Raw genomic sequence first — 16,456 nt, 5'->3', positions numbered from 1 at the left:
TCCGAAGCCGAAGCCGAAGCAAAAGCCGAAGCTGAAGCGGGAGGGTTGGGCTCTGCGGCGGGAGGCGCGTTGATTGTCGCAGAGCCCTCTGGGAGTTGTAGTCCGCGACGGCGGGAGGTTTGACTGCGGCTGCCGGCTTGGTGCTCTCAGAACTCCATCCCCCGCCGGCCCCCGCGACGTAGGCCTTTGCCTTTTCCTGTCCAGGAGACGAGAACCCTCGCTGCCGCAAGTTGAGAAGATTGGGGAAGGGGTGTCTTCCTTCCCGCCAAACGCTCTGAGTTTCTAGGCTTGGCCTGCTCAGGTAGAGCACGTTTCGGGTTTTGCAAACTCACCTCCGGGGAAGGACCGGAGGGAACAGGGGAGAAGCGGCCTGAACGACTGAGCTTGCATCGGAGCGGGCTGTCACCCGGGGAAGTTCTTTGGGGAAACGCGTCGGAACGGTGGCTTCTTGCGGGAGCGGTGAGGCCAAAGCTGGGGCTCGTGGAGTTCTGTCCGGAGGGGCGGTGCGCGGTCTTCCAGGGTTCGGGTGCGAGCAAAGCAGGGATTCAGTCCGTGGCTGGGAGACCTCGAGGGGCTGTGGGAGTCGTGTCTGTCGGAGCCTTAGGGAAAAGGCAAGGTTACAGTGGGTGAACACCCAGGTGAGAGGAGGGAGGCGGAGAATTGAGAGAATTATAGGAATGGGAGTAGGAGAGAGCTCGAGAGGGGAGGTGGGGAGGAAACCCCTTTGATGCCTTGAGCTAGGGCCGCAGATGGCGGGGGCGAGGGGTGGGGAGTGAGGGCCAGACCAGTAAGTCCTTGTCACTCTTTTCCCCAACCCCCAACCCCCGGCTCGATTGTGAGAGCTGGTGCCCTGATAGTAGGTGGCTTAACATCTTCCTGTCTTAGAATAATTCTGAGTTAGAAGGGGTCTTTGAGAGTTGCTATCAAGTGCGTTGCGACTTTCCAGATTAGGAAAGTCAAGCCCACCGAATTGAAGAAATTGACTCGCTCACCACCAGACAACCAGTTATTGACCAACATGACTGAAACCTAATTTTCATGACTCTCAAGCCTTGCCTTAATCTACTGCTGAGATCAGTAGATTAGCAAACTCTAACCTGTTCTCGCTTCTTTTATCTTTTTACTGCTGTCATATGCAAGGTAACCAGGCAACCCCTGAAGGGGAAGGCTTTAAACTTTTCAATGCGTGAGTGCAAAGTCGCTTCAATCGTTTCAGATTCTTTGCGACCCTATGGGCAGTAACCTGCCAGGCTCCTCTCTCCACGGAATACTGCAGGCAAGAATACTGGAGTGGGTTGCCATGCCCTCCTCCAGGGAGTCTTCCTGAACCAAGAATCGAACCAGCGTCTCTTCCCTCTCTTGCATTGGCGGGCGGATTCCTTACCACTAGGGCCACCTGGGAAGCCCTTAAACTTTTCAATAGGTTAAAGAAACCTTGTTTTAACTTGAACAAAAATCTTGCATCACAAACATCTACAAACTTCATGTTAAGATGACAGATCGTCATCTAAGATGTCACCTATAGATTCTTTGCCTGGAAGAAAATAAAGTTCACCTTTCCCACTGTATGCCCACTAGATCTCTGAGAACCTTTAGCCTTAGATTTCCTCTCTCAATCTTAAATGCTGCATATCTCAATTATATATGTAAAAGTAGTATACTGTTTATTGTGATTTTCATAATACCCTGAATAGTTACAATAAAGGATAAACAGCATAGGAGGATGGGGATGCATGAATTACGAATTAAAATAATGATTTATAGTATTATTTTTTTAAAAGGAGAGATGACCATAAAAATAAAAAAAAAATCATTAAGAGGTTAAAAATCTCTACCAGGCCAGCATTTTATAATACACTTAAATTTCAGTCCTTTACCAGTATTCTTTCTTTCTTCCTCCCTAAACATAACTTTAGAGCATTTATAATAGTGTTTCCCAGTGTGGGAGGAGAGGTTCTTTGGTGCTACTACATTGTATGAACTGGTAATTTCTTTATTAAACTACATTCTCTTCCAGCACTGTCAAATTTACACCTCTTGAAAGATTTGTTGATCCACTGTCACATCAGAATTTAAATATTATAGCTCCTGTTGGTTGACCATTAAGCAATTCATAAGGAAGAGGTTTGGATAAGTCCATTACTGGACTTTATAGAAGTTATAGACTTGCAATACATAGAAGAACATAAATATACATAACAAAACTGCTTTCACCAAGCTGCCCTTTTAATGATATGATTCCATTTGTTTTTGTTGTTTTTTTTAATATTTATTTATTTATTTGGCTGCATCAGGTCTTAGTTGTGGCATGTGGGATGTTTTAGTTGTGGCATGTGGAATCTAATTCCATGACGAGGGATCGAACCCAGGCCCCTGCATTGGGAACACAGATTCTTAGCCACTGGACCAACGGGAAAGTCCCCCATTTGCTTTTATATTGGCGTACTGGATAGGTGTGTAAACTATGACCAAACTTGGCCCACTGCAAAATGTATTTACTTTTTATGTAGTTTTACTGGAACACAGCCATGCTTATTCATTTATATATTGTCTTTTGTGCTACAAGGCAAAGTTGAGTAGTTGCGCAGGCCATATGGCTGGCAAACCCTAAAATATTTACTATCTGGCCATTTAAAGAAAAAAAAATTTATCAACCCCCAGCCTGGTAAACTGAATATAAATGTAGTATCTAAAACTCTACCATATGCAGAAATATTAGTTAATAGTAATTCTCACTCATAAATACTTATATGGTGGGTTCATAATCCATTTCTTTGGGCAAAAGCCAGTGCCTGTTATTGCAGATTGTTGCTAGCATCTTGGCATATATATTGAGTTGGCCAAAAACTTCATTTGGTTGTTTTCTGTAAAATGCTCCAGTAGTGCTTTGTTGTCTTTAACTTCATTTGAAACAGTTCTGTTAGATTGTATTGTAACAGCTGTCATTATCAGTGTGCGTTAAAAAAAAAATTCATCAAAATTGGTGAATTTTTGTGTAACTATTTTAATATTGAAGATGGAAGGAAAAAAGCAACATTTTTTGGCATTTTATGCTTTATTATTTCAAGAAAGGTAAAAAGGCAGCTGAAACACAAGAATAGACTTGTGCAATGTATAGAGAAGGTGCCATGACTGACCAAATGGGACAAAATGGTTTGTGGTTTGTACTGGAGATTTCTTTATTTTCTTTCTTTCTTTCTTTATGGCTGTGCTAGGTCTTTGTCGCTGTGTGGGCTTTTCTCTAGTTGCAGAGAAGAGGGGATATTGTCTAGTTGCGGTGCATGGGCTTCTCATTGTGGTGGCTTCTCTTGTTGTGGAGCACAGGCAGGCTCTGGGGTGCACAGGCTTCAGTAGTTGCAGAACATGGGCTCAGTGGTTGTGCCTTTCGGCCTTTAGAGCACAGTCTTGGTAGTTGTGGCACACGGACTTAGTTGCCCAGTGGCACAGGGACTCTTCCCAGCCCAGCGGTCAAACCTGTGTCCCCTGCATTGGCAGGTGGCCTCTTTAACCAATGAGCCATCAAGGAAGTTCGGTACTGGAGATTTCTTGCTGGATGATGTTCCACGGGGAGAAGGCAATGGCACCCCACTCCAGTACTCTTGCCTGGAAAATCCCATGGACGGAGGAGCCTGGTAGGCTACAGTCCATGGGGTCGCTAAGAGTCGGACACGACTGAGCGACTTCACTTTCACTTTTCCCTTTCATGCACTGGAGAAGGAAATGGCAACCCACTCCAGTATTCTTGCCTGGAGGATCCCAGGGACGGCGGAGCCTGATGGGCTGCCATCTATGGGGTCGCACAGAGTCGGAAACGACTGAAGCGACTTAGCAGCAGATGTTCCACGGTCAGGTAGACAAGTTGAAGTTGAGAGTCATCAAATCGAGACACTAATTGAGAACAGTCAACTTTGTATCATGAAGGAAATAGCCAACATACTCAGAATATCCAAATCAAGCGTTGAAAATCATTTGCACCAGCTTGGTTGTGTTAATCGCTTTGATGTTTGGGTTCCATGTAAGTTAAGCAAAAAAACCTTGACCATATTTCTGCATTCACTTCTCTATTTAATGAAAATTCCATTTTTTAAAACAAATTGTGATGGGCAATAAAAATTGGATACCGTATAGTAATGTGGAATGGAAGAGATCATGGGGCAAGTGAAATGAACTACCACCAACCACACCAAAGGTCGATGTCCATTCAGAGAAGATGATGTTGTGTATATGGTGGGATTGGAAGAGAGGTCTCTATTATGAGTTCCTTCTGGAAAACAGAACTATTAATTCCAACAAGTACTGCTCCCCATTTGACCAACTGAAAGCAGCACTCAAAGAAAAGAATCTGGTATTAGTCAACAGAAAACACATAGTCTTCCATCAGGATAATGCAAGACTGCATATTTCTCTGATGACCAGACAAAAACTGTTATAGCTTGGCTGGGAAGGTCTATTCATCTACCGTATTCACCAGACACTGCATCTTCAGATTTCCATTTATTTCAGTCCATCCAAAATTCTCTTAGTGGAAAATTTTCAATTCCCTGGAAGATTGTAAGAAGAACCTGAAACAGTTTCTTTCTCAAAAAAAAGAAAAAGTTTTGGGAAGACAGAATTATAAAATTGCCCGAAAAATGTCAGAAGGTAGTGGAACAAAATGGTGAATGTTGTTGGTCGCCAAGTTGTGTCCCACTCTTTGCAACCCCCTGAACCCCTGGACAGCAGCACGCCAGGCTTCCCTGTTCTTCACTATTTCCCGGAGTTTCCTCAAGCTCATGTCCGTTAAGTCTGTGATGCCATCTAACCATCTTATCCTCTGCTGCCCCTTCTCCTCCTGCCTTCAGACTTTCCCAGCATCAGAGTCTTTTCTGTGATGAGTCAGCTCTTTGCATCAGGTGGCCAGAGTATTGGAGCTTTAGCTTCAGCATCAGTCCTTTCAGTGAATGTTCAGGGTTGATTTCCTTTAGGATTGACCGGTTTGATCTCCTTCCTGTACAAGGGACTCTCAAGAGTCTTCTCCAGCACCACAATTGAAAGCATCAGTTCTTCGGTGCTCAGCCTTATTTATGATCCAACTCTCACATCTGTACATGAATATTGTAAAAACCATAGCTTTGACTATATGGACCTTTGTTGGCAAAATGATGTCCCTGCTTTTTAATATGCTGTCTAGGTTTGTCATAGCTTTTCTTTCAAGAAACAAACATCTTAATTTCATGGCTGCAGTCACAGTCCACAGTGACTTTGCAGCCCAAGGAAATAAAATCTTACACTGCATCCACTTTTTCCCCATCTACTTGACATGAAGTGATGAGACCGGATGCCATGATCTTCGTTTTTTGAATGTTGAGTTTTAAGCCAGCTTTTTCATTTCCTTTTCACCCTCCTCAAGAGACTCTTTAGTTCCTCTTCACTTTCTGTCATTAGAGTAGTTTCGTCTGCATATTGGTGAATATGTTGCAATTGGTGAACATGTTGTTCAATAAAGTTCTTGGTGAAAATGATGAAAAATGTGTCTTCTGTTTTTGCTTTAAAACCGCAGGAACTTTTTGGCTAACCCAGAACTATCAATTTGCTTTCTCAAAGAATTGTGAAAGGAAGTTTCTGAACCTGGAGTGGAAAGGACTGACATTCTTTGAAATATGCTGATGCTCACAGTTAATACCTTTTAAAAGACGTTACAAGAGCTTCCTTTTGTTGTTCTCTATGTTCTTTTTATGGAGATAATGTTTCAGCATAGGTATTAGCAAGCAAGTTAATAAGCTGTTTTTGTCTTGAGACCCCATACTAAAACCAATCTTAAATGATTAGGGGCTCATTATTAAGTGACTTATCTTTGACATTAATCTTGCATTTGGGACTTTGTTTTAAAGGTCAGAGGACTGAATGAAATAGCAGTGAGTATGTCTGTTTATGTCATTTTGTGTATTTAGTTTCCTGTATTAGTGTTAGTCTATGACAAAAATAATGCTTTGGAATATTTAACAATTTAGTCAATCATTGATAGCACTATCCTGTGTTACCATCTAACTAATATTAGCTATGAAACTCCAGTTCACCTCTCAACCTAATTCATCAGATTTTAAGATATCTTATAGTTCTCATCAAGACTTTCAAAAAAGATATTAAATTTCCTCTGAGACAGCTTTCTGGGGGAATTTAAAGTTGAGGCAACTGAAAATTATCAATTTTCTTACAGTTCTTCATATTTATTTGAATATTATTAAATCTCTGAAAGGCACTGGGAACTTTGGATTTGAACTTTGAACTCATTCATGATTTATTTTAAATCATTGAAATATCAGTTTTCTACTTGTTTGGAATAAAAGGCTAATTTGACAATGCAAATTTCAGCTTTGCTCAGGAAAAAAATGGATGTTTGTGATTAAACTGGAACTTTTATGTCAGTTCCTGAATGTCCTTCATATTTTCTTCAACCCTGATTACTATTTTTTGTTAAGGCTGACTGAAATTTAAGAACCTTTCTAGATTTTCCTGTTTTCTGGTTTTCCTAACTTTCAATAATCAGTGAAAGTATCATCTCCAGGAGTTAAAAGAATCCTGTTTATAAGTTCAACCACATCCTAGTTTAGTTTAGGAACCAATACAGTGGAGAGCATTGGTTAGCAAAGTAAGTCAGAAATGTAACCATGTATTTCCACCATTGTTTAAGCAGGTAAGTTTTTCCCCTATTCTGACTTGGTTATTGACTTTTTCTCTGTTTCACTGCTACTAGAAGGATTATTACTGTCTAAGGAAATACCTAGGGCTTCCCTGGTGACTCACACGGTAAATATTCTGCCTGCAATGCAGGAGACTCAGGTTGGATCCTGGGTTGGGATGATTCCCTGGGGAATAAAATGGCTACCTACTCTAGTATTCTTGCCTGGAGAATTCCATGGACAGAGGAACCTGGCAAGCTATAGTACATGGGGTCACAGAGAGTCAGATATGTCCATGGGGTCACAAAGAATCAGATATGTCCATGCGGTCACAAAGAGTCAGATATGATTGAGCCACTAACACCTACTTACTTACTTGGGAAATATCTAGAGTTTCCCTGGTGGCTCAGTGATTAAGAATCCGCCTACCAATGCAGGAGACCCAGGTTCAGCTCCTTGGTCAGGAAGATCCCCTGGAGAAGGAAATGGCAAACCACTCCAATATTCTTGCCTAGGAAATCCCATGAACAGAGGAGCCTAATGGACTACTGTCCATTGTGTCAAAGAAGTCAGATACAACTTAGCAACTGAACAACAAAGTGTTCCATTGTACATATACCACATCTTTATCCATTCCTTCATCTATTGATGGACACTTAGGTTGCTTCCATGTCTTGGCAGTTATACTAATGCTGCTCTAACCATTGGGGTACCTGTATCTTTTTGAATTAACATTTTCATTTTTTTTTTTTTGGATATATACCCAGAGGTGGAATTGATGAGTCATATGGTAGTTCTATTTTTAGTTTTTCTGAGAAATAGCCATACTGTTTTCCACAGTGGTTACACCAATTTACATTCCCACCAACAGTGTATAAGGGTTCCCTTATATCGGCAGCCTCACCAAGACTTGTTATTTCTTACCTTTTTGATGATAACCATTCTAATGGGCGTGAGGTGATATCTAATTGTGGTTTTGAATTTCCCTGATGATTAATGATATTGAGCATCTTTTCCTGTGCTTGTTGGCCATCTATATGTCTTCTTTATAAAATGTCTATTCAGGTCTTCCGCCCATTTTTAAATTGGATTGTTTGGTTTTTCATTGAGTTGTATAAGCTGTTTATATATTTTGAATTTTGACCCCTTATCAGTCATACCATTAGCAAATATTTTCTCCTATTTAGTACACTGTCTGTTTTGTCAGTGGTTTCCTTCGTGTTCTGCAAACGCTTTTAAGTCTGATTAGGTCATGTTTATTTTTGCTTTTATTTCCTTTGCTTTAGCATTTGTTGTTCAGTTGCTCAGCCATGTCCGACTCTTTGCGACCCCATGGACTGCAGCACGCCAGGCTTCCCTGTTTTTTACCATCTCCTGGAGTTTGCTCAGACTCACATCCATTGATTCAGTGATGCCATCCAGCCATCTCATCCTCTGTCATCCCGTTCTCCTTGCTTTAACATACAGATAAAAAAATACTGCTGTGACTTGTGTTAGCATGTTCTGCTTATGTTTTCCTCTCGCAGTTTTATGCTTTCCAGTCTTATATTAGATCTTTAATCCATTTTGAGTTTATTTTTGTATTTGGTCTGAGAAAATGTTCTAATTTCATTCTTTTACATGTAGTTGTACAGTTTTCTGAGCACCACTTTTTGAAAAAACTCTTTGCTCCATTGTATATTCTTGCCTACTTTATCATAGATTAATTGACTATAAGTGCATAGGTTTATTTCTGTGCTTTCTATCCTGTTTAATCGATCTATTTGTCTGTTTTTGTGCGTATGTCATACTGTTTTGATTTTTATTATTATTTGTTTTTGTAGCTTTGTAGTATAGTCTGAAGTCAAAGAACATTATTCTTTCAACTCTGTTCTCTTTCTCAAGATTATTTTGGCTATTCAGGGTCTTTTGTATTTCCATACAAATTTTAAAACTATTTTTCTCTAGTTCTGTGAGAAAGGCCCTTGGTGTTTTAATAGTGATTGCATTGAATATGCAGATTGCCTTGGGTAGTATGGTCATTTTAGCAGTATTCTAACCCGTGAACATGGTTCATGTGAACATATCTTTCCATCTATTTGTGTCATTTTCAATTTCTTTCATCAGTGTCTTGTAGTTTTCCAAGTACAGGTCTTTTGCCTCCTTAGGTAAGTTCATTTCTAGGTTTTTTATTCTTTTTTGATGCAGTGGTACATGGACTTATTTTCTTAATTTCTCTTTTGGGTAATTCATTGTTAGTGTGTAGAATTAACAACAGATTTCTGTATATTAATTTTGTATACTGCAACTTTAATGAATTCATCAATGACATCTGGTGGCAGTGTAGGATTTTCTGTGTATAATGGAGGCTCCTTTATAGGTTATTCTTTTTCCCTAGCTACCTTTAAAATTTTTTCTTTGTGATTCACTTTTGACAGTTTTTTGTTGTTATTTTTTATGGCTTTGTTGGGTTTTCATTGCTGCATGGGTTTTCTCTGGCTGCGGCGAGCGTGAACTACTCTCTAGTTGTGGTACAAGGGCTTCTCCTCACTGTGGCATGCATGCCTGGGCACGTGGGCTTCAGTAGTTGTGGCTGCCAGGACTTAGAGCACAGTCTCAATGGTTGTGGCGCATGGGCTTAGTAGTTCTTTGGCATGTGGGATCTTCCTGGATTGGGGATTGAACCCATGTCTCATGCATTGGCAGGCAGATTTTTTACCACTGAGCCACCAGGGAAGCCCCTTTTGACAGTTTTAATATAATGTGTCTTAGAGAAGATCTTTTTGCATTGAGGTAATTAGGTGTTCTCCTAGCTTCATGGACTTGTATATCCAGTTCTTACCACAGGCTTGGGAAATTCTCAGCTATTATTTCTTTAAATAAACTCTGTTCCTTTCTCTCTTTTCTGGGATACCCAATGTCCTAATATTGTCCTTCCTAAAAGAGTCAGTCAGCTCTTGTAGAATTTTCTGATTTAAAAAAATATCTTATTTCTCTTCCTTTTCTACTGGTATTATTTCTAGATTTCTTTCTTCAAGCTTGCCAATTCTGTCTTTTATCCAGTCTGCTCTATTTCCATTGCTTTGCAATTCATTCTTCATTTTACTTATTGAATTCTTCAGCTCTAGAATTTTCAGTTAGTTCTATTTTAGAGTTTAAATCTCTTTGTTAAAGTATTACTTCTGTTCATTAATTTTATTCCTGAGCTCATTGAATCTGCCTTTCTGAGTTTTCTTGTAGTTTGTTGAGTTTCTTCATGACAAATATTTTGAATCTGTTTCAATTAGGTCACAATATTTCATTACTTTACATTTAGTTTCTGGAGAATTGTCATTTTGTAGTGCAGTGTTACTGTGGTTCATGGTGCCTGATGAGCTGTTTCTCCATAGACAACTTTCAAGTGGCAAACACCTTGTTGCTGGATTATAACAGATTCAACAGATTAGAAGTTAGAGGCCTTTCTTCTGTTTTCCAGTAAGTGGTGCACAATCTTTTGGTTTCTCTTACGTGAACTACCTGTAGTTATATTTGAATCTTCACTCTCCACCCTCCATCACCTCTGTTAGCAGTGTTACCCTGGGCACTCATTATTGCTTCCTGCGCCTCCAGGGTTGTAGGTACCTTGCCTTCTGCTATAGCCGGAATGGTGGTCTCTTACTTTATATCCAGGATCTCCTGAATTACAGGCTCTGACATTGCAGGGGGAGGGAGAAGAGAGAGAAGAAGAGCCAGGGTTGCAGGGGCACCTATGCTGGGCGCAGTGTTGTAAGGGTCTCTGTCTTGGCCTCTGTGTTCCTGGCGGCTGCTGAGGCAGGAATCGTGTGCCCACCGCCCCTGCTGCCATCCAGTTCTTTGGGCTGCAGTCTCAGTTGCTGGAGCTGGAGGGGTAGGATTACAGGCACCACCATCACTCTTCTCTTGGTCTCTCCCGCCCTCAGTTTCCCCTCTTCTATATATTCTATCTAGTCTGCTTACTCTTAGATGGACAGATGTGTGGAATTCTCCAGCGTCCTAGTGTGTTGGGTGGAGGCACTTTTGTTGTGTTATAGATGTTTTACTGGTTGTACTTTGAAGGGAAAAGATAAAGGTAGCTTTTTATTCTACCATGTTGCCAGCATCCTCTCTTCAACTTTTAAATACATCCATTTAGTTTTAAATTTTGGCTATTATGTTTTGTTTTATTAATTTTTCTTTGTTGTTATTTATCTGAGCCTAAGCGTTCACTCTGGTCCTTTTCAAACATGCTGTTACTTTTTGAAAATATTCACTTTTTCCTTTATTTGTTTAAAGGTAGGAAGCATAATTGTTTTATAATCTTATTCTGATAATAAGAATGTGGTTGAAGCCTTTGTGAAGCTATTTCTTCTGTTTCTTCTGGTTCTTACTAGTAGCATTTTGTTTCTTTATATGCTGGTTTATTTTTGACAGTGTACTGTTCATTGTTCTTGAAAAATTGTTTGCACGTCTTTTTTGAGGCCTAGGATCAATGTTTCTTGGATCCTCAAAGAAAAGATTTATATTTGCTTCAGAAAGTTACCTATAAGCTCTACCAAGGAAGTAACCTGAAATTATGTTCACAGCTTTAAGTGTTCACCTTGCAAATCCATGAGGTACAGTTTGTAGTATATAATATTTCCACCTACACAGACACACGCAGAGACACATACAAACACACACACAGGCTGTGGTCAGTGTCAAGAAAACTTGTTTGCAATTCTCTTGTGAGGGAGTGAGTCACTTTTAAGTTCAGTTCAGTTTAGTCGCTCAGTTGTGTCTGACTCTTTGCAACCCCATGGACTGCAGCACACCAGGCCTCCCTGTCCATCACCAGCTCCCAGAGTTTACCCAGATTCATGTCCATTGAGTCGATGATGCCATCCAACCATGTCATCCTCTGTCGTCTCCTTCTCCTCCTGCCCTTAATCTTTCCCAGCATTAGGGTCTTTTCCCATGAGTCAGCTCTTCGCATCAGGTGGCCAAAGTATTGGAGTTTCAGCTTCAACATTAGTCCTTCCAATGAACACTCAGGGCTGATTTCCTTTAGGATGAACTGGATCTCCTTGCAGTCCAAGGGACTCTCAAGAGTCTTCTCCAACACCACAGTTCAAAAGCATCAATTCTTCCGCACTCAGTTTTCTTTATAGTCCAACTCTCACATCCATACATGACTACTGGAAAAACCATAGCCTTGACTAGATGGACCTTTATTGGCAAAGTAACGTCTCTGCTTTTTAATATGCTGTCTAGGTTGGTCATAACTTTCCTTCCAAGGAGTAAGGGTCTTTTACTTTTATGGCTGCAATCACCATCTGCAGTGATTTTGGAGCCCAAGAAAATAAAGTCAGCCACTGTTTCCATTGTTTTTCCGTCTATTTCCCATGAAGTGATGGGACCAGATGCCATGATCTTAGTTTTCTGAATGTTGAGCTTTAAGCCAACTTTTTCACTCTCCTCTTTCACTTTCAAGAGGCTCTTTAGTTCCTCTTCACTTTCTGCCATAAGGGTAGTGTCATCTGCATATCTGAGGTTATTGATATTTCTCCCAACAATCTTAATTCCAGCTTGTGCTTCATCCAGCCCAGCGTTTCTCACGATGTACTCTGCATATAAGTTAAATAAGCAGGGTGACAATATACAGCCTTGACATACTCCTTTCCCAAAATGGAACTAGTGTGTTGTACCATGTCTGGTTCTAACTGTTGCTTCTTGATCTGCACACAGGTTTCTCTGGAGGCAGGTCAGGTGGTCTGGTATTCCCATCTCTTTCAGAATTTTCCACAGTTTATTGTGATCCGCACAGTCAAAGGCTTTGGCATAGTCAATAAATCAGAAATAGATGTTTTTCTGGAACTCTTGCTTTTTCGATGATCCAGCAGATGTTGGCAATTTGATCTCTGTTTCCTCTGCCTTTTCTAAAACCAGCTTGAACATCTGGAAGTTCACGATTCACGTATTCCTGAAGACTGGCTTGGAGAATTTTGAGCATTACTTTGCTGGCGTGTGAGATGAGTGCAATTGTGCGGTAGTTTGAGCATTCTTTGGCATTACCTTTTTTTGGGATTACTTCCTGTTATCTCCTAATCTGATGGTGAAGCGCCCTGCAGTCACAGCTGTGTGGGAAGTAGGGATAGGGGGTGATTTCTTACTACACTCATTCCTTGCTTTGGATGAATTTGGGGGTTTGTCTTTTTATTTCCCTACTATTCCACAAGATCTTGAAAACCCCAGCACAGTTTTTCCTGGCACAGCGAATACCTTTAGAACAGAACCAACTTCTTCAAGCTACTTACTTTCTAGATTCCTTAATTTTACCTACAAATGGCCTGCTTTTCCTTACTATTTTCAAAAAAATTTTTTTTATATTTTATCCAGTATTTTCAGTTGTTTTCTGCAGGAAAATGAGCCCAAATAGCCTAATCTGTTGTATTACTGGAAATGGATTGCCTTGCTTCTTTTTTTTATTAAGCTGAAAAATAAGTAGTAACTCCTTTTCACCTTAACAAGTTTCTGATAATTTAAGTATTTTAGACATATATCTCATTAAGATATCTTCAGCAAATTCCTGTGTTTTTTGATTTCTTCTACATGCAAATTTATTACCTATCAGTAGTAAAATAATTCTTATATTAAACTTTAAATTATTTCTCTTTTCTGATTTATTACAGGACTGACTTCTTTAGTGCTTAGAGTCTGAGAAAAATGGCAAATATGGATAGTGATTCTAAGCATCTTCTCATCCCTGAGGGAGATCATGAAATAAATCCTGGACCTATGAATATCCAGTTTGATTCATCAGATATAAGATCTAAAAGGTAAGTGTTTAAAATAAAACATTTATTTCATAATTAAGACTTTTAGTTATTAAAATAGAACTCATTATAACCCAATATGTCGAGATTTTATTATAAAATATCTAATTTCTTATAGGATCTGTATGTTTGTATATAAAAGGGAATATATATGAATACATATTCTCACTTATATTTGACTTTTTAGACTAAACTCCGTATCTCTGTCAGGGATGGCTGAGGTAAGTTTTATGAAGTAGTATGTATATAACTCGTTTAACAAATACATATTGATTGTCTGATCTGTGCAACATATTGCACGAAGTCAGGCTTCCCCCAGTGTCTCAGTGTTAAAGAATCCACCTGCCAATGTAGGAGATGTAGGTTCAATCCCTGGGTTGGGAAGATCTCCTGGAGGAGGAAATGGCAACCCACTCAAATATTCTTGTCTGGAGAATTCCATGGACAGAGGATCCTGACGGGCTACAGTCCATGGGGTTGCAAAGAGTTGGACATGACTGAGCAACTGAGCACAAGTATGGGAAGTGCTGGGAATAGAACAGTAAAAATAATTCATAATCCTTACCTTCTTTGAGCTTAAACTCCAGCAGGTAGTTTAAGAGAATTAAAGTGTAAAATTTATTTCATTCCTTACCTTGAAAATCCAAAAGAATCCACTGAAAAATTATTATAAATGCAATTTATAATAACAATTTATAAAAAAACAATTCAGTAAGGTGGTTGTTTACAAAACAGGCAAAAATCAATAGCATTCTAATAAGAAAATATAATGGAGGAAAAGATAAAATACATAGGAATAGCCTTAAGAATGTGCAAAATCTATATGAGAGAAACTCTAAAATACTAAAATAACATGCACAGTGTGTATTCAAATCTGAGATGATGATTAAAAGTTGTACTGGTTTTGGTTGTTCTTTTTTTTTTAATATAAAACTAACATAAACTGTTGCCCATACCTCTGATGCAACAATTTCTTAGAACTTAGAATTTTATTTTTGTACTTACTAGAATTCTAGTGCGATCACAAAATCGAAAATATAAACAAAATATATCGGTGAAGATATTACAAATCTGATTCTTCACATACAGTCTGATTCTTCTGAATCACTTTTTGACTTGCAGTCATCAAAAATCATTATTTTTTCCTACTCACACAAAATTGTCCTTACTACCATTAAGAGCACTGATAGTATAGTATTTCTTGAAAGAATTTTCTTCCAAATCATTGACACTTTTTAGTTTTGATGCTTGTGCTTTCCTGATCTTACCAGAAGGTGTCACAAAAAGCTTTCTAACAACACTGTGGCTCACATTTCTTCCTTAAATGGTCTCTAAATGGTTTGATCATTGAAATGACCACATATGAGCTGTCATGCTACCAGGAGCAGTTGCATCCATGACTGTCACCTGGCTGACAGTGATTAAAAGATGTCCTGGATTATTAGATGCATCCATATTTTAGAAAGGACTAAATGTGTATGATACAGTTAATAAGATATTACATGTAACAAAAAGGGATATTCTGTTCTGAGTAGGGAAGGCTCTAAAATACAGTTTCATGCTCTTAAAATTTTAACCCACAAAATTAATGTGATCTGCCCTTCATCAAAAAAAATGCCAGCAACCAATGCCAAAGTTTACATGGCCCAGAAGTTTCACTTCTAAACATTAATTTGCAGTGTCAAATAGTATGTGTACAGAGTTGTTTGATGCACTGTTTTTTTATAATAGCAAAAGATTAAAAACAACAAAAATGTCTTTTCTTATAGGACTGAATAAATTATGACGCCTTGATACAATGGAATATTTTCACCCATTAAAAACAAGGAAGTGACTTTATTATATGTCAAAATGGAACAAGTCTTCAACTTATTTTGTTAAATGAAAAAAGTGAAGTACAGAGCATTCAATGTATATAGTGTACTGCCATTTGGGTAAAGACATTAATAAGTTATATATAATGCAAATATATATAAATGAGTCCAGGAGAGTAAATAGGAAACTGTAAGAGTGTTGTCTCCTCAGAAGGAAACTGAGTGCTTGAGATGGGACATGTGACAGTTACTGTTAGGTAAATACCCACCTATTCAACAACCCCACCTATTCCTTGAACTTCTGTTTTTCAGTTTTCTCAAGCTCTGTTTCCTCTTCCATTTCTCCCAGGACCTAGGGCTTTCTTACTCATCTCTGTGTGCCAGTTTTTCTCAGGGAATTCACTCAAAAATTCCCTGCAGACAGTGCTTTGTAAATTATACTTTTTCTTCCTCCCCTTATTCACTATTGCTTATCTATCCTATTTGTGCACAGCTCTGTTGTCTGTTTAATGTTATGATGGCAAAAAAATGCTGATTTTGTTAAGGCTTCAAGCAGTTTCCAATACAGGAGATGAAAGAGGATTGGTTTAAACTATTCTTGATAATCTCGTTTCCATTCTCCAGATACTTAATTTTTTAGTCTTTGCTAGCAGCTTGAGCAATATGAAATTTATCACATGAGAAATGTATCATTGCCATTTAAAGTGGCCATCAGAGAAGATAATGAAATGAATCTTGTAATTTTCACTTGTATGTTTCAGTATCAGTGAATAGAAGCACTAATGAATGCTGATTAAATGCTCAGAACTTTCTTGAAACCTCTAAACTCTATGATAAATAATTGACCACTGTGACAATAGAACATAGGTCATTAAAGTACATTCCACTGCAATAGGTTGGCAGGAGTTCAAACAGTTCTCTGAGTATTTAACCATTTAGATTGAATGGAGGTATATTTTCTATAATGAAATTTGTCAAAATAAGAGGAAATCAACTATTTTCAATCATAGGATAACTGTCTAGGTAAGCATGTTTTAAGGAAGGCAAATTTTTTAGGAGTTTAACAGTATTGAATGCTAATTTTCTTGTCAAATAATTTAAGGAACTTACTTGATGAGGGAAAAAAATAGGAATGCCTTAAAATATTGTTATTTCTACTAAAATGTGGGTTATTTCATTTTATATACATAAATCT

General features: G+C 38.8%; 1 protein-coding gene across 27 annotated transcripts in view; it reads left to right on the top strand.

The window, feature by feature from the left end:
* The first annotated feature begins 219 nt into the window (after positions 1-219).
* The window catches only part of SLC38A9 (solute carrier family 38 member 9), an 88,348-nt gene continuing 72,111 nt past the window's right edge, over positions 220-16,456 (top strand). For 15 of the 27 annotated variants that reach the window (XR_014061477.1, XR_014061478.1, XR_014061480.1 and 12 more), the window contains exon 1: positions 16,132-16,284. Coding sequence is in view for 3 of the 27 variants with exons in the window: in XM_081517809.1 (XP_081373935.1) it covers positions 13,338-13,450 (113 nt within the window). In the remaining 24 variants the exon portion in view is untranslated. Of the gene's footprint in view, positions 460-13,303; positions 13,451-15,216; positions 15,382-16,131; positions 16,285-16,456 lie in introns of those variants that run through there. The other 12 variants (XR_014061481.1, XM_081517817.1, XM_081517808.1 and 9 more) reach the window with 3 other exon arrangements.

Source organism: Giraffa tippelskirchi, chromosome 8 (assembly GCF_054371585.1).
Source record: "Giraffa tippelskirchi isolate mGirTip1 chromosome 8, T2T-mGirTip1v1.2.pri, whole genome shotgun sequence".
NCBI classification, from domain to species: Eukaryota; Metazoa; Chordata; class Mammalia; order Artiodactyla; family Giraffidae; genus Giraffa; species Giraffa tippelskirchi.
Note: the sequence above shows the minus strand (reverse complement) of the source record. Positions and strands in the feature narration are given on the sequence as shown.